The sequence below is a fragment of the Leguminivora glycinivorella genome, chromosome 10 (genome assembly GCF_023078275.1).
Source record: "Leguminivora glycinivorella isolate SPB_JAAS2020 chromosome 10, LegGlyc_1.1, whole genome shotgun sequence".
Lineage (NCBI taxonomy): Eukaryota > Metazoa > Arthropoda > Insecta > Lepidoptera > Tortricidae > Leguminivora > Leguminivora glycinivorella.
Window position 1 is genome coordinate 23,128,640 of NC_062980.1, and position 27,124 is coordinate 23,155,763.

Sequence of the window (27,124 nt, forward strand, 5' to 3'; positions counted from 1 at the left end):
CCTGACTCAGAAGGTTTTGACTGTTTAGGGCACGACGCTTGCCTATGACCAAACTCACCGCAATTGTAACATTTTGGTCCTTGTGACGCACTCTTAAATCCATGGGCTTTCACAATACCATCACGTTTAAAAGTACCTTGGCGACCGGCGCGGTTATTAGACGTTGACGGTTTTATAAAAGCAGATAAATAGTTTACTAAATCGGCAGGTTTTAAGTTTGCGTTTGTTGCGGCTGCTTTTATTTGAGGGTCATTAATACCACGCAAAACAATTTCCGTAATCAAATCATCACTGAGGCCCTTTACTATACGCAACCGCAACAGCGTCCGGCGTGCATATTCGGCATAGGTACGAAATTTATCAGAGTTACTGGACATGACCTCAAACAATATACCGGCTGAATCGATTTTTTTAACACACAAAGATTTAAAATCGTTTTTAAAATTGGTCCATGTTCGGTCGTTAGAAACCCACTCGTTAAGCCATGATTTAGCATCACCCTTTAAACAGTTCCCTATACGCGAGAGACATTCACGATCATTCCATTTGTTTACAAGTTTAGCCCGATCAACCTCACTAAACCAAGAGTCCACATCGTGGATACTGGGATCAAAATTCGAAACATAATACCGGTCTACACTTACTGACTTTAATGATTGAATTGCTTCTACTATTTGGTTTGTAACTGGTTCACTCAAGGGTTCTGTAGACACTGACACTTCCTTATGCGCACGCTTTTCTAACGCGTCCAATCGTGACATCAAAGAATTCAATGACTCATTATTTGTTTTCGTTGGTGTCACGGGGGGCGTGTACGCCGATCGACATCTCTCACCACTGTTGGCTTTTTTTGTACACGAGTAAGACGCACGTGACAGTGAGCGTTCATCACGAGAACGGTGGCTTCGCGAACTCGACCGATGGTGACGCAAACGTTTAGCATACGGCAAAGGAGTACGTGAGATACTACGCGAACGCCGATTATTAGAACATCTATCTCGAGATTCTCGAGAACGTCGTTTCCGTGAGCGCTGATTACGCGGCGAGTCACTACGCGAATGATTACGCGAACACCGGCCCCTTGAACGCCTATCCCTAGAACGTCGGTTTCGCGAGCGATGGCGAGGCGAGTAACTACGTGAATGACTACGCGAGTGTCGGGTATGTGATGAACGATCACGCGAATAACTACCAGAGTCTTCAATCGAAGCCTGTCGTCCACGAGAATGTTGATTGCGCATACGTCGATCGCGCGATTCAGGTGAGCGTCTATTACGCGAACGTGAGCGATTGGTACCACCCATCGTCCACAACTTTAAAAATCAACAAAATTAAAAACAAATACCAATGAAGTTAAGAAAATAAACAAATACCAAAAGAGTAATAAACGAAAAGCCAATGAAATGTAAAATATTTCTTAAAAGCAACGTAAACAAAGGTGGGTAGGAAGCTAAATTTAGTAAAATTTTAACGGAATCAAAATAAACGGTATTAAAAGCAAAAAAAATAAAAAATAATATGATGTGGGAATGGTCTCTTTATCCCACTTCTGATATTAACAATCAGAAACGAGTTAGATTTGAACAAGATTATTTATTGATAATTTAGGAGTTTTACAAACAAACAACAAATCATATTTCTAATATTAAAAAAACAAGGTAAGCTAAGATAATAATTAACAACAAAAAGTAAACAGAACACGCTATCCTACGTCTACCTTGCACGACAGTTGTCAGTCAAGAAGGAGCAGGTTTCCTCCCACCACCCTTTTATACTGTCAACTGTCATACCCCTACTACAACTTAAATTTAAGACTCCTAACAATAGATATTCAGTGACAAATACATGGACAGCCACTTCGACTACAAGGGTGACCCAGTTGGAGGGCATATCAGCAACTATCTGCTTGAGAAGGGCAGAGTTGTGAGCCTTCAGCAGGGAGAGAGGAACTTCTACGCCTATCAGGTATACTGTCATTATCCCATCTGTATTCTATAGATATTTAGTGACAAATATACGGACATCCACTTCGACTACAAGGGTGACTCAGTCGGTGGACACATCAGCAACTATCTGCTTGAGAAGAGCAGAGTTGTGAGCCTTCAGCAGGGGGAGAGGAACTTCCACGCCTTCTATCAGGTATACTGTCACTATCCCATCTGTATTCTGTAGATATTCAGTGACAAATACATGGACATCCACTTCGACTACAAGGGTGACCCAGTCGGTGGACATATCAGCAACTATCTGCTTGAGAAGAGCAGAGTTGTGAGCCTTCAGCATGGGGAGAGGAACTTCCACGCTTTTTATCAGGTATACTGTCATTATCCCATCTGTATTCTATAGATATTCAGTGACAAATACATGGGCAGCCATTGTATCGTTGTATAATTCCACATTTATCTGTTTGTATTAGAGAAGTTACGTGCGGTATCGAAGTAATAAAAATGCTAAGGCTCAACAATCGTACAAAATATTTGCCGAAAACATAAATATTAGACTAGTGACTCACTCCGATAGTGCTATCTCTGATAGCGATAACTAATCTGTATCTACTTTGCAATGAGTTCATATCCCGGAAAACAACGTAAATAAGTATTGTTTGATGATCAGTATGCCTAAATTGGGTTTTAAAATTATAATTCAACTGTACAATTATCAATCATTTTGCTCAGCAATTACTAGAAGGAGCGGCATTAGAGAAGAGCAAATATAACGTTATATTACGATTAGAGTCGATAAGTACAATTACCTATGGTCGGTGAGCACCGGATCTTAGTTGTCAAAGCGGACCCCAGGCTCCCATGAGCCGTGGCAAATGCCGGGATAACGCAAGGAGGATGATGGTGAGCACCGGATCTAGAGTTTATTCGAGGAGGGGCAAAAATGAAAAAAATACGAATTTGCCCCCACCCCGGACTCATAATCGTTCGAATTTGGCGCCTCCTTGACTTGACGCGCGCTGCAGCCTCAGATCAAGCCCTGCCTATGGATCCACAAATAAGATCCTTGCAGATATTTTTGCGTCCTAAGAAGAATACTCCGTCTCTTCGCCTATTATAGAATAAATCTAGTATAGATATAACCTTATACTGTAAGTCTTTAGAATTGTTTCTTCAGCGTAGGAAAAATGTAAATGTTATGTAAATGGTAATGTTTGGACTGACTCCCCGAAATAGGCCTAGCCTAGTGTGGTGGTCAAAGGTAAAATTCTTGTAACACTTTTAGGCAAATAAACAATTTTTTTTTAACCTAAGTTCGCTTTCGCTTGCAAAAAATACCGCCTAGGTATTGCAGATTTCACAAAATATTCTACTAAATCTTATTAGCGCTTTTTTGCGTCCCTTCTTACTTTAAATCCAAATTATTGCAAGTGGCTCTATCTATATTTTATCAATAATCAAATATATTTTATCAATAAGATTTGTGTCCAAACATATCAATAGAAAGCACACACGGTGCAATTGTCGAATTGTGTCAGTCATCGATGCGCGTGCTATGCGTACACAAACATGTTTACAAACTCATGTTATTGTTATGCGGACAGACATTTTGACTGGTCAATTGTGGACCGTATCTCGTTGGAATGCGGCATGCGAAAGGTTAGTCAGAACCGATTGTAGGAAGCACGTTGTTATGTAAACTATTTGTGTTTTATGTGTTATGTAAATTCAGTAGTCTATGTACATACGAGTAGGCTAAATCTCCTCCTTGAGACGAAATTGGGCTATCAGACATAATTAGTCTTCATTTTCCTACCTGGATGGAGTTATTCAAACTTTGCACTAATCTCATAGTAATTCTAATTTCCTTGGCGAGCTCCACAGTATAGGCCACGTCTCCTCGGCTAGTCTCTGGCCATAGTGGCCATGATAGGTAGGTACCTAAGCCCATTTATTGTAATGAAACTGCTGGGGAAATCCATCGTCCTCTATTTTATTAAACGGAGGTATGCTAATAGTCCGCCTAAGCTAACTATTCATTGTGCAAATGTGCACGTAATAAAAATGACTATCGTACGCCATAGACGGGGCAGGCCGGGGTTCAGGCAGACCAAAAAGGAGATGGCAGGTCAACCTGGACGCATTCTACCCAAAATGGTGGGAAAACGCCGACAACAGGGTCGTGGAGAAAACGAGAGGAGGCCTTTGCCCAGCAGTGGGACACAAAAGAGGATAATTTAAAAAAAAGTACAGTATGGCCACTCCCTGCTGAAAGTGCTGCCCACCCGCTCTCGGTTACCTCATAGTCGCCGCCTGTCAACGCGACCAGTCGAACTGTCATATCTCACTCATACAAGCATGGTACACGAGCTTACACTGTGTGCTTAGGAACGCGCCTCTTTATAATATTTGATCGCCATAGTCCGAGTGGTAATAGGTATGTTTCATAACAAATTGAGACAGTTCCGAGTACCGATGGCATGTGCGACACAATGCAGCTGCAGTTATGCACAAATAGCCGCAGTCCCCTCGCTGCGGTTTCCGCGCATACAATGAGACAATGCGGTGCCAGGATGCGTGCGAATTCTTCGCAATATCATCTAAGAATTGAATAATTTAATGTTTAGATTTTTAAGATGTCAGAGTTTTATTAATAGCTCTGGCGAATCACTCGAGCCATTAAGTACATCTTAACCCTTAAATGCATGACCTTGACGAAGATTTATTCAAATTTGAATTTTGACATGCTGTCATTAGAGTCAAAAATAGATGTTGTGTATATACATCACTATGCATTTAAGGGTTAAAAAAGTACCTCAATTATATCAAAGCGCTTTTAAAAAATAACAAAACTGCCCAAATGCTGGAAAACGCTGCTGTGGTTGAGATCTTGGTGGTTCAAATGGCAGGTCGCTGGGCTAGCGATCCAAATACTGTGAGTTCAAGTCTCACCAACGACAGTGTCTTCTACTTAAAAATGCATACTAAACTTAACAGAATTGTGTGTATAAGTTTTCTAAAATCTGCTGCTGCTTGTTAAAATTGATTTTACATTGAACTTATTTGCGCAGTGATGGGATTAAATTTTACATAATTTAAGAGTTTTAAGACACTTTGGTGCCCGTTAAAACGTATTATACACACAATCTGTATAAAAATAGTTCTAGGCGTTACTAACCCTTTAATTTTCAAGTGGTATATAGGAGCTCTAATTTATTTGTAATATTGTCTTTCAGCTACTGAGCACAAACAACCCACACACAAAGAAGTTCGGCCTAACAACTAACGCGCAGTATAAGATCCTGGGCACGGAGCGAGCAACGGCACAGGACTCCAAACTTTACTCCCTAACGAATAGCGCTTTTAATGCCTTGGGCTTCGCGCAGTCTGTGCTGGACGATATTTGGAGTATCATCGCTGGAGTTATTCTACTGGTAAGTGTAATTTCAACCCTATTTTTTTATAAGTATAAGAAACACATAAAATCAAAATCAAAAACATTTATTCGGTAAGTAGGCAACAGGGGTACTAGACATGTCAATATTACAATTTTGCATTACAATAAATAATATGGATTCAACAAAATTAAAAAGCTAGGTACTTTAAATTAAAAAATAAACATGGTGAAAAAAAAAAACACACTGATGATAAGATAATATATACATATACTTAATCTATTTTTTTTTCTTAGAGATGTATATGGTCTCCAAGAGTCAGAAAGAAAATCGAAGTCACAAATAGATATAGTATTATAGCCCCTATTAGCTGAGAAATTATTTGACCTCAATCTCACCCGATGGAAAGTGACGATGGAGTCTAGGAAGCTTGTTTACCCAAAAAATGTCCATTTATAATTTTAGAACTGAACGGGAATTAATCGCGTAAACACTTACATTTATATTTGGCCCGACGTTTCGAACATCACGTTATGTTCGTGATCACGGGTAGACTGGCGAGGTGGCGAGGAATTGCATCAACATCTTCTAGCCGCGCGAGTTTTTCAAACTACCCGCACTTGTTCTTGATTATTCACTTTTGTGCTAGGGTTGTCACTTTGCCTATACACAACACTCACGATATCAGTCGGTATGTCGTTACGTATTTTTTCACGATGCCTCACGAGTTCTAAAATTATGAGTGCAAATCTCTGTCTTGATTTAAAAAGATCCAAGCTATAGTGGGCTGGAAATAGACATGCAGGAAGTGAGCTTCACTGCTTACCCTTTCGCATGATAAAGCTCGATGCAAAATCCCTACTTGTATCATGTTTAACCCTTAAATGCATAGTGATGTATATATGCATCATCTATTTTTGACCTTATTGACAGCATGTCAAAATTCAAATTTGAATAAATCTTTGTCAAGGTCATGCATTTAAGGGTTAAATTGATAGCCAACTTCACAATCGCTTACTCTCCATCTTAATAATAATAACGGGTATCGCACCAGCTCACGGAGGTCTACCTCCACTCTATCCGCCCAACGATTTCTTCAATGCTTCAATGTCTTCTTTATTTTTCAGGGCGAGCTAACATTCACCGAAACACAAGACGGGCAGCTAAAGATCGGGGGCCCTGTCAAACAGTGCGTGACAGCTCTGGGGGTCACAGAGGAAGGCCTGCGCGGCGCTATGGTGGGCCGCGTGTTGTCTGCCGGGGGTGATCTGGTGTCCAAGGAACATTCGCTCAGTGACGCTAACTATACCAGGCTAGCGTTAGCTAAGGCGGCTTATGATCGACTCTTCACCTGGATTGTGCAGCAGGTGGGTCCAGGTTCAAATCTCGACATGGCACTAACTAGGTGTAGGAACATTCGATGTGACGCCAACTATGCTAGAGTTAGCTAAGGCGGGTTATGATTGCCTCTTCACCTGGATTGTGCAGCAGGTGGGTCCAGGTTCAAATCTCGACGTGGCACTAACTAGGTGTAGGAACATTCGATGTGACGCCAACTATGCTAAGCCAGAGTTAGCTAAGGCGGGTTATGATTGCCTCTTCACCTGGATTGTGCAGCAGGTGGGTCCAGGTTCAAATCTCGACGTGGCACTAACTAGGTGTAGGAACATTCGATGTGACGCCAACTATGCTAAGCTAGCATTAGCTAAGGCGGCTTATGATCGACTCTTCACCTGGATTGTGCAGCAGGTGGATCGAGGTTCAAATCTCAACATGGTACTAACTAGGTGTAGGAACATTCGCTGTGACGCCAACTATGCTAGGCTAGAGTTAGCTAAGGCGGGTTATGATTGCCTCTTCACCTGGATTGTGCAGCAGGTGGGTCCAGGTTCAAATTTCTTGCAGCTTGCAGCTTTCGGGCGTCAACTTTTGTAAGTTGAAGTCAACAAAAAAAAAATTGCAACAACACAAAAATTATGAAAACTCAAGGGCTTGAGACATATTTAGAATCACAGTCAAGTAACAAATTCAGTACAGAATCTGACACGCTCGGCCCCTATACATATAGATGAACATGTATCTTCTATGTCGACTCTCAATGTGTATTGTTTAGCAGGTGGAGATTTTTAATTTAATGTAAATAATGTATTGTTCACAGATAAACCGAGCGATCGAGGTCCCAGCCGGCACATACAAGAACACGCTGATCGGAGTGCTGGACATCTACGGCTTCGAGATCTTTGACACTAACAGTTTCGAGCAGTTCTGCATCAACTACTGTAATGAGAAACTGCAGCAACTCTTCATTGGTGAGTATATTTTATTTGAAAGTTGTATCAAAACGCAGCTAAACAGTACTAGTCGATAATTTCATCTCCTATGCAGCGCGAACTCAGGACATTTGTATGAGTGTAGTTCTTTATTTGTATAGTTAATCTTTTTTTTCATGGAAAGGGTGATGTAGTATGACAGGCCACACTACATGAGCTTCAATATTTTTTTTTATTGTTTTAGGGAATTTTAGGTCAATTGTACTCAGAATCACGAGTACTTTCAATCTCACTGGGAGACAAAAAGTGTCCCAGCATTTCCATACATTTTTGTTACTTTCCTCTTTTATTACCCCATACAAAATGTACGGAAAATGGTAACAAAATAAGAAAAAATCGTATGGTACAATTTTTTTAACTACTAGGATTGAAAAGGCTAGTAATTCTAAGTAGAAATAGCATATTTTTTTTTTTCAAAAATATCACACTTCATAAAAGTGGCAAAAAAAAAAGAAATGCTCCTAAAATCGTAGATTGACTAGAGCCCACAGGCTGTAGTTTTTGGTCACCTACTCGAAATCTTCTTCGTGGGCTCTCCCTATAGTTTTCGCTTCTAATATCGCACCGTCACCTTTCAGAGCTGGTGTTGAAACAGGAGCAGGAGGAATACGCCCGCGAGGGCATCCAGTGGACGCCTATCCAGTACTTCAACAACAGGGTCATCTGCGAGCTGGTGGACGCGCCGCACCAGGGCATCATCTCCGTTATGGACGAGGCCTGCCTCAACCCCACCAAGGTGGGTTTATAACTGTTTGAAGGGCGGATTCAGGGTCGTGGTCCTTAGACCATTTTGGCGTAGGACCACGGGATCTCACAGCTGCCCTTACTGACCCGCTATCAAAATACACCCTGTAGATAAATGCATACTTATGTGTAACCTATACATAGAAAACATCCATGACTCTTGAACATATATCTGTGTTCATCACACTAATAATAAATGCCCTTACCGGGATTCGAAACCAAGACCGTCGGCTTAATAGGTAGGGTCAGTACCGACTACGCCAGACCGGACATCAAGGATATTCAATTGACTTCCATTTACTACTTCAATAGAAGATGAGAAATCTGGGTGTTGATTCTAATATATTTTCCGGTATGTTTTTCAATTATTCTAGAACTTTCGTGCAGATGTATTTTCAGGAAACGTTCGTATTTGTCATGCTAGTTCAGTAAATGTCAATACATCTTGTACAAAACCGACTCAACTGACTGAAATAGCATGACACGTATACAATACGAAGGCAAATCTTTTCGCAATACATCTGTATAAATATTTAGTTCGTTTTGCATATTTAATTTGGCTCTTGTAATATACCCCTGAAATGTGATATCTGGGGATCGATTTTTGAATTTCGATCGCATGAATTCGCCGTTCAATAGTCTGTGGAAAAAGACGTAATGCTATTTTTGAAAATGGACGGCTAGTAATTTTATTAAGTAGTAATGACCACTCGTTTTCGATTCTGTAAGTAGAATTTAAATCGCTAGTAGTGGAGATATTATTGAACGAATTTCACGAAATCGAATGGCCGAGATTCAAAAATCGATCACATGACTCATTAGTGTTGTGTCATCATTGATAGTGTTGTGTTCCTGCCGGTGAGTAAGGCTGCCAGAGCTCAACGAGGGTGCGGTGTGCTGACGACGGGAGGACCTACAGAACTAATTAGTACTGTCTATTTGTCCTTTGAGTCGTCGGCAACCCGAACCCTCCTTGGAACTTGTACACTCCTTTTTACTGTGTATATTATAACCAGTGATCGGTTTTTTGGATTCGACATGGGGTGAACGACCTCAATCATTATGTTAGTATGGATATGCCCCGGGAATCCGGGCTTAATGTTGTTAGAAAAGGCAAAAAAATATGTACAATGTCCACAATGCCAAATGGTTTTATTGCTCAGCCAAAAATATAAAGCAACAACATTAACATTATAAACTTAAACTAAAAATAGTACATAACGTAATAGGCCTTACTAACATGCGATTTCATAACCACTATAAATCTCTCCAACAATTTAAAAATGTGAACTCTTTAGCTAATAATGAAATGTCTATGTCAAGATTTTGAAGTATTTCTTCCATCATGAATATCATGATGGATACTTTGTGGAGATTCTAATATATTTTGCTTAATAGAGTGTAGAGATTAGGAAAAGAATAGAAGTTTTTGTCTCAACTGGTTGCCATGTAAGAGTAAAAAGTTCCTTAGAGATAATTTCGTCGTATCAATATTAACTTTTCTACTTGATATCCCGCGAGGGTGAATCCAAAAAACCGATCACTGATTATAACACAGCATAAGGGAATGTACAAGTTTCTAATGGGGTGGAAACGCGCATGTGACACTCTTTGAGTTGCAGGCGTTGCAGGTTACGGTGACCGCTTTCCATCAGGCGGGCCGTACGTTTGTTTGCCACCGACGTAGTATAAAAAAAATGACTTTCGTTTTTGTGCAGATTTCCGACACACAACTCTTGGAGGCGTTAGACAAGCGGCTGGGCTCACACAAACACTACACGTCGAGGCAGCTCGCGCCCACAGACAAGAAACTCAAACACGGAGTCGATTTTAGAATCACGTGAGTTCTCGTTTTGTACTCTCTCTTTGACCATTCCTTCAACCGGTGAGAGGGTGAGACGATTATCAAGTACCTGCTGAAACCTTTTGGACGCCATATTTAAACATTGGTCGGAGCATTTGGCAAGTCAAAAGGTTAAGACTTAAGAGACTTGAGAAATAAAGCTTTACAGCTAGGGAACAAATCAAATTATTTTAAAGAATATTTTTTGATTTGTTCTTTTTCGTTCGTAGTCACACTACTATATATAAAATACAAATTGAAATAGATATCATACACGAAAGAAAAAACGATAAGGCCAACTGGTAGCCGAACCGGGAATCGAAACCGGGTCTTCAGCTTACGCGGCTAACGTCTTTACCACTAGACCACCTGTTCGCTGTTTTTTCTTCCATGTATGATATCTATTTCAATTTGTAAATGAAACTTTATTAATTTTATTTTCCTAAGGGTGAATCACATCTATCAGCAACGAGGCACATTCTGTGTATAAGAAAGCGCTTGTTCATCATGCTTTCAGCTTTCCGATGCGTAACGGCCCAGCCACGACATTGGTCTAAGCGCGTCAGCAGTGAGCGGCGGCCATACATTGGAGCGAGACACAGCGATGGGACTTTTCATTCGCACGTATGGCTGCCGCTCACCGCTGTCGCGCTTAGACCAATGTCGTGGCTGGGCCCTAAGCGTCTTCATACTAACGCGATTTCTCGTACATAAAATGCGGCTTGATTCTGATAGATGTTGTTAAAATTAGAGGTTAATTAGTTTGTCCTAATTTCGCAGACATTACGCCGGTGATGTGACGTACGCCATCACAGGTTTCATGGACAAGAATAAGGACTCTCTATGGCAGGACCTCAAACGACTACTGCATTCGTCATCAAACGCTTCGCTAGCAGACATGTGGCCTGAAGGCGGGGCCCACATACAGAAGGTAACTAGAGTCAGACAAAGCCAAATCATTCGAGACTTTATAAGTAGTAACAATGTATCCCTTTACCACATATTGTTCCAAGTGCCATGTTTGGCCGTTATAAATTCTAATCTGATACTGACAACTATTAAAGCTCGGCCACACATGAGCGTTTTAAGAGCGCAGGCGGAACGTTAGCGGTGTGCTGGACGAACACTGGCGTTGCGCCCAGCGGACGCTGGCGGGAACTAATGAGCGCGGATTGTGCTCCGCTAACGCTAGGCTATCAAAACGCTTTATGTGTGGCGGAGGCTTTATAGTTCAAATTTGAATAAATATTGTATACAACAAAGTTTCGAAGGGCAGAGTTACGCTTAGACGGACCATATTGCTTTAAAAAGGCATAGATTTATTGCTCCAAAATTCGGTCGGTACACCGTGAAGTAAATCTTTGATTAGGCGTTTTAATAACTGGAGAAGATCATTTTAACGACATGTGTTACGAAAGTCTTTCTAACCCCACTTGCATCTACCTCTATTCTTACCTACCTTTATCTAGTTTTGTACTTCCAGGGCTCGGATACCGGTAAAATTTTCAAACCGTTATCACGTACTTGCGGCAAAACCTTTAAATTTCGTTTTCGCTCGAAAAATCGCTATTTTTAAACCGGTTTAAAGGGGAACGCTTTCATAAAGGTTTCATTTGATTAACCGGTTTAGAACAAAATGAACCGGTTTATTCCGCAGCATGATAAGTAATACTGTTTTAACCAAACATAACAAGTCTCTGCGCGAACGTAGGTCTAGTTACGCTGCACCGGCGCGTCTCGCCGCTCGTCGAATAAACTGGTTTGTTTCGGTTAAAATAAAGTTCTCATAACGTTCGCGTTCTTTAGAAAGTTCGGACTAAAATCGAAATAAACCGGTTTTAACCGGTAAAAAGAACGGGTTCCGAGCCTTGTGTACTTCATCCTGTACATGCGCGGATCCAGGGGGGGGGTCATGGGGGTCATGATGGAGTCTAAGTTGGCCATACAAATAGACCACGTGACCCCCCCCCCCCCCCCCCCGGGCACGAAGCTGGATCCGCGCTTGATCCTGTAACGCATGTTTTAATTTCAGACATCAAAGCGGCCTCCGTCCGCGGCGACGCTGTTCCGCAACTCGATGGCGGCGCTGGTGACGGGGCTGCAGAGCAAGGAGCCGTTCTACGTGCGCTGCGTCAAGCCCAACCCTATACAGTCGCCTAACGCCTGGGACGACCAATTGGTAAGCATCTCGTATTCATAGATAGATAGATAGAATACTCTTTATTGGCACACCTCAGCAAAAGATACAGTGGAGACAAAACAAATGATTATAAATAGAGGCAGACAACAGGCGGTCTTATCGCTAAAGAGCGATCTCTACCAGACAATCTTATTCATTTTAAAGGAAAAGTGTCCCTTCCTCAGTGGAATCCCTCCGCGCGGAAGAAGTGAAACTTCCTAACATAACCTTAAAAACATTCTGTAAAGTGACTGCCACGTTTTTGCGTTTAATTACTTCCATCTATTTACCGTTTTAAATATTTTACATTGCTAACTGCTCAAATTATTGATAAAAACAAACATTATCTCATAAAATATAGACAAGTTGAAGAGTTTCACTTCAAAATTTTGCATATTTTTGGCATATTCCTGGGATCAGATCATTTTTTTCGAAGTTGGCAACACTGAGCGTTAAGTCTTTAACGCTGTCAGTTGGAAGTCGCATTAGAAGTTTCGCTTAAAATTAAAATCACACCTGTATTGCCAGTGCAGTCGCTATGCCCAACTTATGGTGCTGCCAATGCAGGTCGCAGGTTCGTGTCCTTCCGGAGGTGTCCATTTAATTTTAAAAGATGTAGCATCGCCAGCAGATGTCTCTGCATGATAAAAAATTGGTTTAAACTAATATTAGATTGTAAATTTGAAATAGAATCATCATCCTCCTTGCGTTAACCCGGCATTTGCCACAGCTCATGGTAGCCTGGGGTCCGCTTTGACAACTAACCCCAAAATTTGGCGAAGGTACTAGTTTTACGAAAGCGACTGCCATCTGACCTTCCAACCCGAAGGGTAAACTAGACCTTATTGGAATTAGTCCAGTTTCCTCACGATGTTTTCCTTCACCAAAAAGCGACTGGCAAATGTCAAATGACATTTCGCACATAAATTCCGAAAAACTCATTGGTGCAAGCCGGGGTACGTTCGAACCTGCGACCTCCGGAACGAAAGTCGCACGTAATTACCGCTGGGCTACCAGCGCTTTTTTGAAATAGAATAAAAATAAACAATATTTTAATTCTATCCCCAGGTCCGTCACCAAGTGGCCTACCTCGGTCTAGTCGAGAACGTGCGCGTCCGCCGCGCCGGCTTCGCGTCCCGACAGCGATACGACCGCTTCCTCAAGCGGTACAAGATGCTGTCCCAGTACACTTGGCCCAACTTCAGAGGGACCAGTGACAAAGATGCTGTTATGGTGCTGCTGAAGGATCTTCAAGTTAACGATGTTCAGTTTGGACATACAAAACTCTTTATAAGGTTAGTTGACATGTATTCTGCCTCCGCTACTGACAGTGCTACAATATAGTCAGAGTATAGCTACAAGATGCTCTCTCAGTACACTTGGCCCAACAATCGAGGGTTTCTTCAATTTGGACACACATATCTCTTTATCAGGTTAGTAAACATGCATATATTCTGCTTCCGTTATTGACAATGCTACCTATTATAGTCTGTAATATAACAGCTTCTTTGCGATACAAGATGCTGTGATATTGTTTAAAAGCATGGGATCATGTATATTTAATTATTTATTCATTTTTAACGCTTTTTTTCGCAGGAGTGCAAAGACACTGCACGGGTTGGAAGCCGCACGCGCAGCGCTCATCCCGTCCATCGTCATACTGCTGCAGAAGCTATGGCGGGGAACCTTGGCGCGCATGCGCTACAAGAAGATGAAGGCCGCGCTCACCATATACAACGCATGGAAGTTAGTATACTACATACATACATAAGTGATGATTTCTGTACCTTGTCGCTTGAAATCGTTTGACAATGTCGTATGACATTTCAAACAAGACATTTATGTGACAAGGTATAGATCACATCACATATTTATGCCGGTGACTGTATATACAATCACGTCTACATCCCATAAATGGGTAGGCAGAGCACATGAAACTACTCGTTTCAGAACCACTCTTGGCAAATAAGAGGCTGAAAGAAAACGAAACTGAGTGTGAACGAAAGTGTCAAGTTACCAGCCTCTCACCTACGCCACAATTTTATTTATTGTAAAAATAAAAAATAAAATTAACCCGTCACTACACGAGCAAGTTAGTAATATTACTATACTGCAGTCATTAAACCGGAAATCAATATTTTTGTTTATTTACACTACCGAGTACAAGATATCGAGAGAGAAGCTAATCAGAGACGCTGTCTTGCCAGATGGACCCTAAGTTAACCAAGTGACATTTGTTAATGGAAAACTACAATCGAAATTTAAGTAATCTACATAAGTGACCACATACATTTTCCTCTTATCTTCTGTTGTCTTGGTACATTTCTAAGAGCCTTTGTTGATGAATGATTCTCATTTTTAACCGACTTCAAAAAAGGAGGAGGTTCTCAATTCGACTGAATGTTTTTTTTTTTTTTTGTATGTATGTTACTCGATATCTCCGAGGATCGTGGACCGATTTTCAAAATTTTTTTTTTGATCGAACTGGTATAACCCCGAGATGGTCTCATTGGCACCAAGTCGGGGTCTGATGATGAGATCTTGGAGAAATCGAGGGAACTCTTCAAATGTTATAGGCACATGTAATGGTTTTAGTGTATTTTTCAAAGGTACACTAGTATTCACGCCTGATGGTAATAATTTTATGTGACTGAGCTGATGATGGAAAGTCAACTCCTCAATGGTTAGGAGTTAAAGGATAATTCTTTCACTACTGTACATATATTCGGACTGTTACATATAATATCACTAGGAACCACTAAAAATCAACAAATAAATTAACTTTTTAACAAAAAATAAAACCGCCTTCAAAAAAAGCGTGTTACAAAACACGGAGAAACTAAAAAGCCAAAAATAATAAACCTTTGAATTCAGATTTCTTATCGGATTGCAATAATCTAAACATCCAAATTATAAACAAATCAATTATTTTTGGAGTCGGGGCCAGCCTGTGTATGGTTGGGTGGGGCAAACAGGAAATAGCAAGGCGACGAACAGGTCTGGTACCGACTACAAAAATAATTGATTTGTTTATAATTTGGATGTTTAGATTATTGCAATCCGATAAGAAATCTGAATTCGAAGGTTTATTATTTTTGGCTTTTTAGTTTCTCCGTGTTTTGTAACACGCTTTTTTTTGAAGGCGGTTTTATTTTTTGTTAAAAAGTTAATTTTCAAAGAACTCCTTAATGCTACGATTCTCAGTTTGTCATAATAATAATCGAATTCCCAATTTTCCTAGGCGTTACTGCTACCGGCGCTACATCGCGGCCATCCAGCACGAGCTGTACCGCCACCGCAACGTCGTCAAGTCCTGGCCGCCGGCGCCGAGGCGGGTCAACGCCACACTCATACAGGTAATGCTTTTTAAATGTTTGCTGCGGAAAGTTACCTAAGGTCAGTGCGGGCAAGACCGGCATAGTTTATTTGAAATAAAGTTTGAGTGGATAAAACTCTATAATTAATGCAGTCTGGCGTAATGCGCATGGTCCTATGGGATAGCAAATATTATATTTTACAAAGCTTTTACAGTATTTTGGTGAAATAAGGTACTTTTAAGTGATAAAAATCACATTTTTAAGGCTCGGCGGGTTGACCGTTCTCCCGCGATGAGCACGGAAAGACCGTCTAGTGCTTGTTGTCGCGTAATTTCATATGAGACTAGGTTCCAAAATCATGATCATTGTTATTTTACGTAATAACGGGGCAGAATGTGCTAGATAATTATTAAAATAACGTTGAAATTTTGAACATATAAGCATTTTTCTATTTATAAGGCAAGACCGGCATATGTCCCGTAGATGGGGTTCATAACCTTTTCTTTTCAGGTCCAAATATTGCATAATACTGTTTTTCCAACGAACACCTGCGAATACAATTTAGTCACGATATTACAGGCTCATATAAATCCAACTACTTATCTGTTTTTGAAACTATGTTATTAAGAAAACGTAATAGGATATTAAGATACGTGAATTAGTTTGGTAACATTTCTTAGCAATGCTTGGTTTTGCTATAGTCACTACAGTATGAATGAATGCGTTATTTTTTTTTTCATCATACTCGCACACTAAATGTGATTTTGCACGCAGGCGGAGCGGGAGTTATAGAAAAATCGTTCTCCCAAGGGAGTTATGAAATTTCTAGTACCGTATTCAATTTTTTTTTTATCTTTTTACATATTGCAAGTGTGATGAAAAACATTGTGTGTAACTTGGGGAGTATGAATATTACAAACTCGAGTCTTTAAATTGCTCTGGCATGCCGTCGCGATTTAACTTACTCTCGTTAGTAATATTCAAGTTCCTTCCCATGATGCACAATGTACTATTATGTGCTAAATAAAAAAATACTACCCACTATTTATCCATTACAGCCTTTGTTAAAATACGTCAAATTGGCATTGTTAATACCAAATCATTTTTTTTACAAGAGCGTTTTAAAGTCGTTATTTAATCGCAAGTAGGCTTAGTTCTGTTCACCACTTATAATTCTTCACAACTATGTCATTTTTATTTAATAATTTCGAATGATATTAGTAACACCATACGAATCATTACCAAAACTGTATTTCGAAGTTAAAATCAAAAACGGTACAATTATCATAAGCCAAAAACGTACTTATATATTGATATTGTTTACACTCGATTTATTTCCAATAAAGCCTAAAAAAGGTTGGCAACTCCTTGTTTATCGTATGCCGGTCTTGCCTTTCTCTTTTAAGCCGGACTTTCTGAGTAGGCACAATTTCTAAGTTACATATTTCAGAACATAAAACAAGAAATTGAACGCGTTTTGAGTAGATTAATAGTACTAGTCAGAAAGAACGGTTATTAAATGACTACGTTACATATATGATATACAAATATTCCGACTGCTTCTATTTTATTTTAATTTTTTGCGGAACCATGTTGAACTCGATGCTCGAGTTCGAAACACGAATCAAGTTTATTGTTAACTAGTGTTCGTCCTAGGGATATGTATTGAAGACCAATGGCTTAAGGATGAAAAACTGATATACCTTCGGAGGTGTGAGAGGCGTAGATATATAAACACAAAAGTTATAGTCAATAGACGGTCTTTCCGGGTAGACGGTCTTCCCCACACTGACCTTATTAGAAGTCAATCACTGAGCCCTTGTTCAGACTTTTAAATAAAACATAGGTTCTTTAATATCGAAAAAGAAAGTGAAATAGATAGAATGAGTGTCTCGCGTGCCGCTGCTTGATGTAGTGGGGCCATTTTTTTAAAGGGGTCCACCCCACTTTTTTGTAACATGGGTATTTTTTACGCGATTTATACTCAGAATCTTCTTTCAGAAGTCTTTCGATCCTGATAGAAATAGAAAAAAAAGTGTCCCAAAACTTCCTTATCCTTTGGAGTGTCGGTCGGCCGACTTCCGGCCGATTACGTCAAATTGAAATTTGATTAATTAGAATAAAATCAAAATTCCAACGACTTAAAAATTAGTCTGGCACTCGAGGATACATTTTTCAAACCTTCCATTGCGTTACCGCCATACAAAATGTACGAAAATGGTAACAGAATGGGAAAAAACCTTATTAGGAATGAGAGATCAAGAAAAAAGTGGGATGGACAACTTTGAAAAACCTTAAGAAATGGCCCAGTGAGGCGTGGGCGAAACTCTGGCGCCACTCTCGCGGTTCTTGATTGGCTGCGAGGGCCGCCGCTCATTGGTTTACTGTAGGTTTGTTATGTTGACGTCTTCGGTTGTGTTATTACTTTTGGCGTTAACTAACAATCACGTTAAAATGTTTGAAGTCGAGCTTTCAACTGTCTTTCGTTGTTGACTTAACCCGAAGTGGGTTTTTGCCTCCAACACAATTCTTTAGCTTTTGTTATTTTATTTGCTGATTTGATTTGTGACACCTAGATGAGTATGAGAAGCTTTACAGTTAGAACAGATAATGATGATGATGATATCCTGTTATACATGATCAGGGATTTTTTAACTGACTGTTAACCTTAGAAGTATTAATTGATTTCGATTAATTGATGTTTATACTATTGTTACCTTTGATTGTAATCCATAATAATATTATAAATGGGAAAGTGTGTGTGTCTGTTTGTTTGTCCGTCTTTCACGGCAAAACGGAGCGACGAATTGACGTGATTTTTTAAGTGAATTTTTTGTTTGTGTTTTTTCCCAACACATCCAATGAATTAATAACGTTATCCAATTAATGACGTTGTTTTTAAATGAAGTATAATATTTCAGGCCGCCTACCGCCGCTGGAGAGCGTACCTGACCCTGAAACCCATCCCGCGCGCGCAGTGGCCGCAGCTCAAGATGAAGATCTGCGCCGCCAGCGCGCTGCGCTCCAGGCGCAGGGACTGGGGCGCCGGCCGGCAGTGGCTAGGCGACTACTTAGCTGATGACAAGTACAACCCTAAAGCTGGTGAGTGTCCCTGTTGCACATGATAATTAACTATGCCTGTACAGAGAATATAGACATTACAGCGCTCTTTCAAATGGTTTTTTCAAATATACGAGTATTTGCATTTTGCTGTCCTTTTACCAAAAAAAAAGGTAAGATACAACGGAGCGAATCTCGACTGGGGGGCAATTGTAACTAATCAGTTTTTTCCACTATTACACTATGATGTTGAGTTTTACATGTATCCACTGAAGACGCGTTGTAAAACATGGAAAAAATGTACCAGTTACATTTGCCCCAGTCAAGATTTGCCCCGCTGTACCTTACCAAATTAAACAAGCTTTTTTTAGTTTTTAACCCCCGACGCAAAAACGACGGGGTGTTATAAGTTTGAAGTGTCTGTCTGTCTGTCTGTGTGTGTGTGTGTGTGTGTGTCTGTCTGTCTGTGGCATAGTAACTCCCTAACGGATGAACCGATGTAGATTTAGTTTTTTTATTGTTTGAAAGCTGAGTTAGTCGGGAGTGTTCTTAGCCATGTTTTATGAAAATCATTTCACTATGTCGGGTTTTTTCAAAATTTTAATTTTGTGGTTAGGTTATTATTTTACCATTTACATCTATTAAATCAAACTTTTTCTTATTTCCCAGCCTTGTACCGATCAGCGTTAGCGTCCCTCCAGAAGTCCCAACAGGCCGGGGCCGCGCTGTTCTCCTGTCGCGTCCACAAGTTCAACCGGTACAACAAACTAGCTGAGAGATGTCTGCTCATCACGGATCACAGCATTTACAAATTGGATGCCAATACCTTCAAAGTGTTGAAAAAACCTACGCCTATCACTGAGGTTAGTTAATTTTTTTCTGATTTTACGGAGTACCTTAAGGTAATATTTTAGGGCCGCATGTGTACATTGTACAAGTTCGACCGGTACAACAAACTGGCTGAGAGATGTCTTCTCATCACGGATCACAGCATTTACAAACTGGATGCCAATACCTTCAAAGTCTTGAAGAAATCTACGCCTATCACTGAGGTTAGTCAACAACTGGAATACCTCAGAATAATGTTTTAGGGCCGCATATGTATCAATTCAACTACAACAAACTAGCTGAGAGATGTCTTCTCATCACCAACCCCATTTATAAATTGGATGCCAATACCTTCAAAGTCTTGAAGAAACCTACGCCTATCACTGAGGTGAGTCATTTTTTTGTGGTTTTCCTCTGAAGTACTCCAAAGTTATGTTTTAGGGCCGCGTGTTTAAGTTCAACAGGTACAACAAGCTGGCTGAGAGATGTCTGTCCATCACGGGCATTTAGAAACTATTTGCTAATAATTTCAAAGTTTTGGAGAAACGCCTATCACTGAGGTAATTGAAGAATTAAGAAGTAGTTGAAGTGTTCTAGGATCGCCTAAGTTTGAGCTTTTTTTCTATTGGGTTGGTAAGAAAGTAATGAGCGATCGATTGAATTCCACATCAAATTTTTGAGAGAGTTCTAGAATCTTCTATGGTCGAAAGTATATAAAGGGCAAGTCGCACAGTTTCTCGTCAGTCATTCACTAGCTGTCGCCGAGCTAATATAAGGAATAAAATGGACGAATTAAAAGTGCATGTAAGGCATTGCTTACTATATGAATTTCAGTCTGGCCATTCAGCCGCCGAAGCAGTTCGTAATATATGTCAGCGTGTTGCTCCTGAAGTTGTGTCTGAGGCCACGGCGAAACGATGGTTCCAGCGGTTTCGTAGTGGCGACTTTTCATTATCAGATCAACCTAAGTCTGGTCGACCGGTGAAGATTGATGAAACCAAATTAAAAACCTTAATTGAAGGAGATCCGAGGCTAACGAGTCGTACTCTTGCTACCGAGTTAGGCTGCTCTCATGTCACCATAGAAACACATTTACACGAGTTGGGAAAAAACTACAAATACAGTGTTTGGATACCGCACGAACTTGATAGAGATCACCTAAACCGCCGTGCCGATATCTGCATACAACTTCTGTCTTTTCGCCGCACATTCAACTGGTTGGACCATCTTATCACTGGAGATGGAAAATGGGTCTTATATATAAATCACACACGCAAACGTCAGTGGCTAGCTCCAAACGAAAAAGGAATAGAGGCACCAAAAACAGAGCCTCACCCGAAAAAAGTTATGCTGTCCGTTTGGTGGGATATTCATGGTATTATTCACTGGGAACTCCTACCAAGTGGAATGACTGTTACCGCATCAGTGTATACTGTAATCAGCTTGAAAATTTAAACCAAAAAATCTGTCAGAATCATCCACAGCATGCTAAAGTTTTTTTCTTACACGACAATGCTCGCCCATACATTGCAAAAGTGACTCGGCTAAAGCTATTGGAGCTAGGTTGGAAAGTGATACCTCATCCACCGTACTCTCCAGACTTGGCACCTACGGATTACGCATTGTTCAGATCGCTAAGCAATGCCTTGAATGAAAAAAAGTTCGATAATCAAGCCCATCTACGACAGTACATAGCTGAGTTTTTTGAATCTAAACCTAAGAACTTCTTCGCCGATGCTATTCATTCTTTACCAGAACGATGGAGACAAGTAGTAGATAACGAAGGCCGTTATATTTTTGATAAATGATTAAAATAATAAATTAAATAAAAATTACAATATTGGTTATGATTCGCTCATTACTTTCTTACCAACCCAATATTATAGTGGATGTCACATATTATATACTTGAGTCAGTGGAGGAATAATTATAAGTTTACTATGGGAAATTGTAGTTATGTGATAATAAGTTTGGTTTTGTTAACCCCCGACGCAAAAATGACGGGGTGTTATAAGTTCGACGTGTCTGTCTGTGTGTGTCTGTCAGTGTGTGTGTGTCTGTCTGTGGCATCGCAGCTCCCGAACGGATGAACCGATTTCGATTTAGTTCTTTTTGTTTGAAAGCTGAGTTAGTCGGGAGTGTTCTTAGCCATGTTTCATGAAATACGGTCCACTATGTCGGGGTTTTTTTTTTTCAAAATTTTAATTTTGTGGTTATTTGTCCAGGTTATGCTGATCCATACTAATATTATAAATGGGAAAGTGTGTGTGTCTGTTTGTTTGTCCGTCTTTCACGGCAAAACGGAGCGACGAATTGACGTGATTTTTTAAGTGGAGATAGTTAAAGGGATGGAGAGTGACATAGGTTACTTTTTGTCTCTTTATAACGCGAGTGAAGCCGCGGGCAAAAGCTAGTATTATATACTTGAATCAGTGGCGAAATAATTATAAGTTAACTATTGGAAATTGTAGTTTTGTGATAATAAGTTTGGTTTTATTTTTTGTCCAGGTGGGAGCGGTTCGCGTGATGAGTTCGGATGCGCAGTTGGTGGTGATCAGCGTGCCGCACGCTAAGAACGACCTCGTGATCGGTCTGGCGTCCGACTTCGAGCTTGTTGGCGAGCTTGTTGGAGTGCTGGCGAACCGGTATCACATGTAAGTTTGTTTTTAACTCCCGACCCAAAAACGATGGGGTGTTATAAGTTTGACGTGTTTGTCTGTCTGTCTGTGGCATCGTAGCTCCCGAACGGATGAATCGATTTAGATTTACTTTATTTTTTGTTTGAAAGGTGAGTTAGTTGGGACGGGAGTGTTCTTAGCCATGTTTCATGAAAATCGATCCACTATGTCTCGAGACTGTCACTATGTCGGGGGTTTTTTCAAAATTTTTATGTTTTTTTGTAATTTTAATGTTATTGTAAGTATTTAGACATTGTACAGAACTTGAATCGTCTTTAACTTATGGATAGAGGTGAATGTTATGTAATAAAGAAGTGGCTTAACTTTGCCTTGTGGCCGAGGTGGAAATCGAATTTGGGTCTTTTTATGAGTTAATGTTTTTACTTCCTACTTGACTGTTCGGAATTTTTACTATGTTTAATTTGTTTTATTTTTGTCGTTCTTAATTTTTTCTGATAAATAAATGTTTTATATTGTTATGGAATTACTTGACATGATTGAAACTTTCACGATTATTACACATTTCTAATTTTTTTGTTCTGTTTTTTTTTTTATTATTATTAAGTCCTGTTTTAAAAATAATTTTGATATCACTTGTTAAGATCGGCGCGGTATAATCTCGTAAGGCTCACCATAGTTAGATTTCCCATTTTGAATGTGAACCTCGTTCTTTATGTAAATCGGTAAGATTTTCGTTCGTTTCATAAAGCAATGTAACAAGGGAAATTCTACTTTATTCGGTTCATGAAAGATTTAAATTCGTTTGCAATGACAATGTACATCGTAATATACATCGGGTCTTACGAGGATAATAGCTATTAAAACATTTGCAGGTTGACAGGGTCCGAGTTATCCGTGGAGGTGGAGAGCGGCGCGACCACGCGCTGCACGCTGGGCGGCAAGTCCCGCGCTCTACAGCTGCCCGCGCCCGCGCCGTCGCCTACAGCCGCGCCCGCGCCGCCCTTCACGCACGCGCACAACGTCATCACCTACCACCCCGCCTCCGCGCGCGCGTAGCCACCCATACCAACCACTACTTCACTTATTACTTATGTATACAGCCTGTTACAACCGGTCACCCACCACTCGAAACTGAAAACTGCTCGACCTTTAGTGTGACGCGTGAGCCGGGCCGGAGCGTAACATACAGAGGGACAGGCTGGCGTGTGTGAGTAAACTCTATGCAGCGTGGACTCGAGACGTGTATGAGCTTCAATTGTTTGACATGCACGCGCGCCCCGTAATGACATTTAGTGTGCACGAGGCCCTTACACTTACTATTCGCTACGCACACGACTGATGCTGCTCTCGTTCTGTCGACTTTTCCATATTCGATCAGGCTAGTCAAATCAGCTTCTTTTTAAGAACTATCAAAACGATTTGCTAATATGGAATTACTATAAAATACTGAGGAGTGACATCACGGTCAATTCATTTACTTTATATCTTTCTCTTTAACTTATTATTTCGTGCACTGTATACAATATTTTATTTTAAGGATAGGAACCTAGCCTATTATACATTGTCAAATTAATTCCGACGGCCGCTCGTGAGATGACATGTATTTTCGACAATCAGCGCCACCATAACCCACGTTGCGAATAAGACCGATCCTGAAATCGTGAAGATATTCCTTTCGCAATTTCAGGTTTTATCACACAGGAATTGTTCAATAGAGGTATATGAAGTTTTCAGTGGCCTCGTTTATCCATAGTATTCAGGTGTTTACAAAATATTGTATGCGCGATGTAGAAACTCTAACGCCATTTGTTAGAATAATATTATTCAAAAAGTTACACAGATGACGCCAACATAGCCTGTCCCTATATTGAATTTCGTGCTATAAAAGTTCACATAAAATGCTCCAAAAAATAAAAACAAACAAAATTGTGATATAATTCCAAAAACTTACAGAGCAATATACTGGAACCATCTACAAACCGTTAGTGTTAATTGTATACATTAAATAAATTTAAATTGAATTAAAATTGAAATTGAATTGAACAAAATATTTAAATACGAAACACCACAAAATAAAAGACGTATTCACGTGTTATCGCATTTTAATAAAATGTATTTGATTATTTTTAGCCATAGTGATATGAATTGTAAAGTAATTTATAAGTACCAATAATTTATTCGAGTGATAATATTAGTATTAATTTACTACTTTCATCGTGGTTTATGAATTTTAAGCCTTCCTTACTATTATACATTTTTAAATTTGATAATCTCAGGTATATCAAACCCACAATATTATGAAATTATAAAATTTATTTTCTAATACAGGCTCTTGGAGCTAGTACACCTGCTGCGTCTAAAATATATCTACCTTCCTGTTAACACTTTCGCAACCAAGAACCCGCCTGGGTACTCGTGAACTTTTCTCAGATGCCGGGGAACCCGCAGGGCGGGTTCTCGCATTACGCGCGAGCGGTTATAAATTACGACCGGTTTCTGCCGTATTACGCCATTTCTTTGCTGATAATGAATGTGTTAAATACTTCTAAAAAATAATAAATCTCAAACAGACTTATATTGACCGGGATATAGACCGTGATTAGCTTTTTGATTTTCGATTGTCGAGCTTCCGATATTTCGACGCAGTTGTGCATCATGATCACGGAAAACTGAAGAAGGCGGGTGGATGTCAAACTTGCGTTGGCAGCGCGCGATCTACCCTTCTTCGCGCGCGTCGGCTGCGTTCACTTTCAACCATCCCGGTCAATATAAGTCTAATGAAAATAACCGTGAATCATTCAAAACTCTCAAATCTCAAACAGTTGTACTAGCTCTACTTTTAACGATTTTATTATGAATTTAATTATGATTTTAAATTTGAATAGCCAACCGAGAACAGATTTCCAATGAGTGTCCTCAAAGGCAATATTTTTGGATATTTTTTATGGATTAAATTGTAATTATTTTCGTTATTAGTAAGTAATTGCTTAGTTATAATTTAATATTATGTAAATAGCTTATTTACTGTAAACGCGCCTACTTAAAAACGCACAATTTACTAAGAATATTTATTTTCCTCACAATAATAATATTGTTTTATGACCGCCACGCCACATACAGTAGGTAATATGGAATGAACCTTAACACGTTCGACGCCAAGAACCCGCCTCGTGGGTACTCGTGAACTTTTCTGAGATGCCGGCGCCATTTTTTTTCTGGTAGTAAATGTATTAAGGCGTTCTTTTAAAGATTATTATTGCATCTTTTGTAAAATAACTAGAAGTGGCGGTCAAAATGACAACGACGTCCTAGTCTTTTATTATTGTTCTTTCCAAAAACTTACAAAAATGAAGTTTAAGAGTAAATAAAATGTTCAAAGGGACCTGTACCAGATGGTAGAAAATTCGCTGGCTTGGTTGAAGTCTTGGTGGCTCAGTTGGCAGAGCGCTGGAGTATTGATCCAGAGGCCGTAAGTTCAAGTCTCTTCCAAGCCAGTAATTTTCCACTTTTATTCTAAGCCTAGTAGCAATGACAGCAGACGTTTCTGATTGTGAAAAATTAGATAAAATGATTTAATTCATAAACATCTTTATGAAGTCATCACTTGATCAGTTGTAACAAATATTGAGTGTGAGCAAAACTGATATATATCGTAGATACTAAAACAGAGAACAGTCCATCGCCCCGAATGAATAGCATTGCTGATTTGTACGTTGGATTGAATTGTACGATAGTTATGAATATAAGTACTGATACTAAAATGTATTGCAGTTGTCAATCGGTCTTTGCATCAGATTTATACTAAAATTGTAATTCAAATGGACATATTGGGCCAATTTATTTTAGTATCTGGTATCTGAGAAGATGTTTAACCCTTTGTACACCAGACGACTAAGGATTATCTCGTGTCCTGGCCATCGCAATTATTTAACGCATTCACTGCCAGGAACCCGTCTGGTGGGCACACGTGAACTTTGCTCAGACCAACCCGCTAGGCGAGTGCTCGACAAGATAACGGTTACGGAGCAGTGCGCCATTTTTTGTCTAGCAGTGAATGTGTTAAGTGAAATTGAGCTTTGAATGTGTTAAGTGAAAGTTCTTTTGCAATGGCGAAGCTGACGTCCACAACCGTCTGTGGCGGTGAAAGGGTTAAAATATATATGGATTGTATAGTCAGTATTGGGCCGCGATATGTATGTATATAGGATTCGGATGTGCCTTCATGTGGTGCCATGAGTAATGTATTTAATACATCTTTTACCTGACACGTGTTTTTTGTTCAACATGTTCCTATTTACCATTGTACCTATTTACTCTCCTCTCCTGACACATTCGGGGCCAATTAACCCATAACGGTTTCTCTGTCCGTAGACGTTTTAACCCCCGACGCAAAAACGACGGGGTGTTATAAGTTTGACGTGTCTGCCTGTCTATGGGTGTGTCTGTCTGTGGCGTCGTAGCTCCCGAACGTATGAACCGATTTAGATTTTTTTTTATTTGAAAGCTGAATTAGTCGGTAGTGTTCTTAGCCATGTTTATAATTTACGCTGGTACTGATAATTTACGCTAGTTGACGCGTGATTGTCGCTAGATAGAATACGGGTTATTTGTATAGGCATAGTTAAGTGACATCTAGCGACAATCACGCGTCAACTAGCGTGAATTAACAGTACCACTACTCGATACTAGGTGGCAACTGTGTCTCGTCGGCCAAAAATGTAATATTAGAACAGTTTACAACTTATATTACAAGCAGAAGGAATTGAAAACAGAATACTATTAATACTATTGTAATATTAGCTAAAAATTGGTGAGCATTAGACTCTTCGTTCGTCGCGACAACTAT

The 27,124-nt window shown here is 39.9% G+C and overlaps 1 protein-coding gene across 1 annotated transcript in view; it reads left to right on the top strand.

Annotated features, from left to right (window-relative positions):
* Positions 1-23,656, top strand: part of LOC125230145 (unconventional myosin ID) — a 99,925-nt gene extending 76,269 nt beyond the window's left edge. The window contains exons 5-18 of the mRNA XM_048135183.1: positions 5,180-5,377; positions 6,466-6,705; positions 7,497-7,647; positions 8,247-8,404; positions 10,131-10,252; positions 11,036-11,186; positions 12,288-12,434; positions 13,503-13,729; positions 14,031-14,180; positions 15,676-15,790; positions 18,673-18,853; positions 19,481-19,674; positions 22,148-22,293; positions 23,151-23,656. Coding sequence (XP_047991140.1) covers positions 5,180-5,377; positions 6,466-6,705; positions 7,497-7,647; positions 8,247-8,404; positions 10,131-10,252; positions 11,036-11,186; positions 12,288-12,434; positions 13,503-13,729; positions 14,031-14,180; positions 15,676-15,790; positions 18,673-18,853; positions 19,481-19,674; positions 22,148-22,293; positions 23,151-23,334 — 2,364 coding nt within the window. The 3' untranslated portion in view covers positions 23,335-23,656. The remainder of the gene's footprint in view (positions 1-5,179; positions 5,378-6,465; positions 6,706-7,496; positions 7,648-8,246; positions 8,405-10,130; positions 10,253-11,035; positions 11,187-12,287; positions 12,435-13,502; positions 13,730-14,030; positions 14,181-15,675; positions 15,791-18,672; positions 18,854-19,480; positions 19,675-22,147; positions 22,294-23,150) is intronic.
* Positions 23,657-27,124: the final 3,468 nt, after the last annotated feature.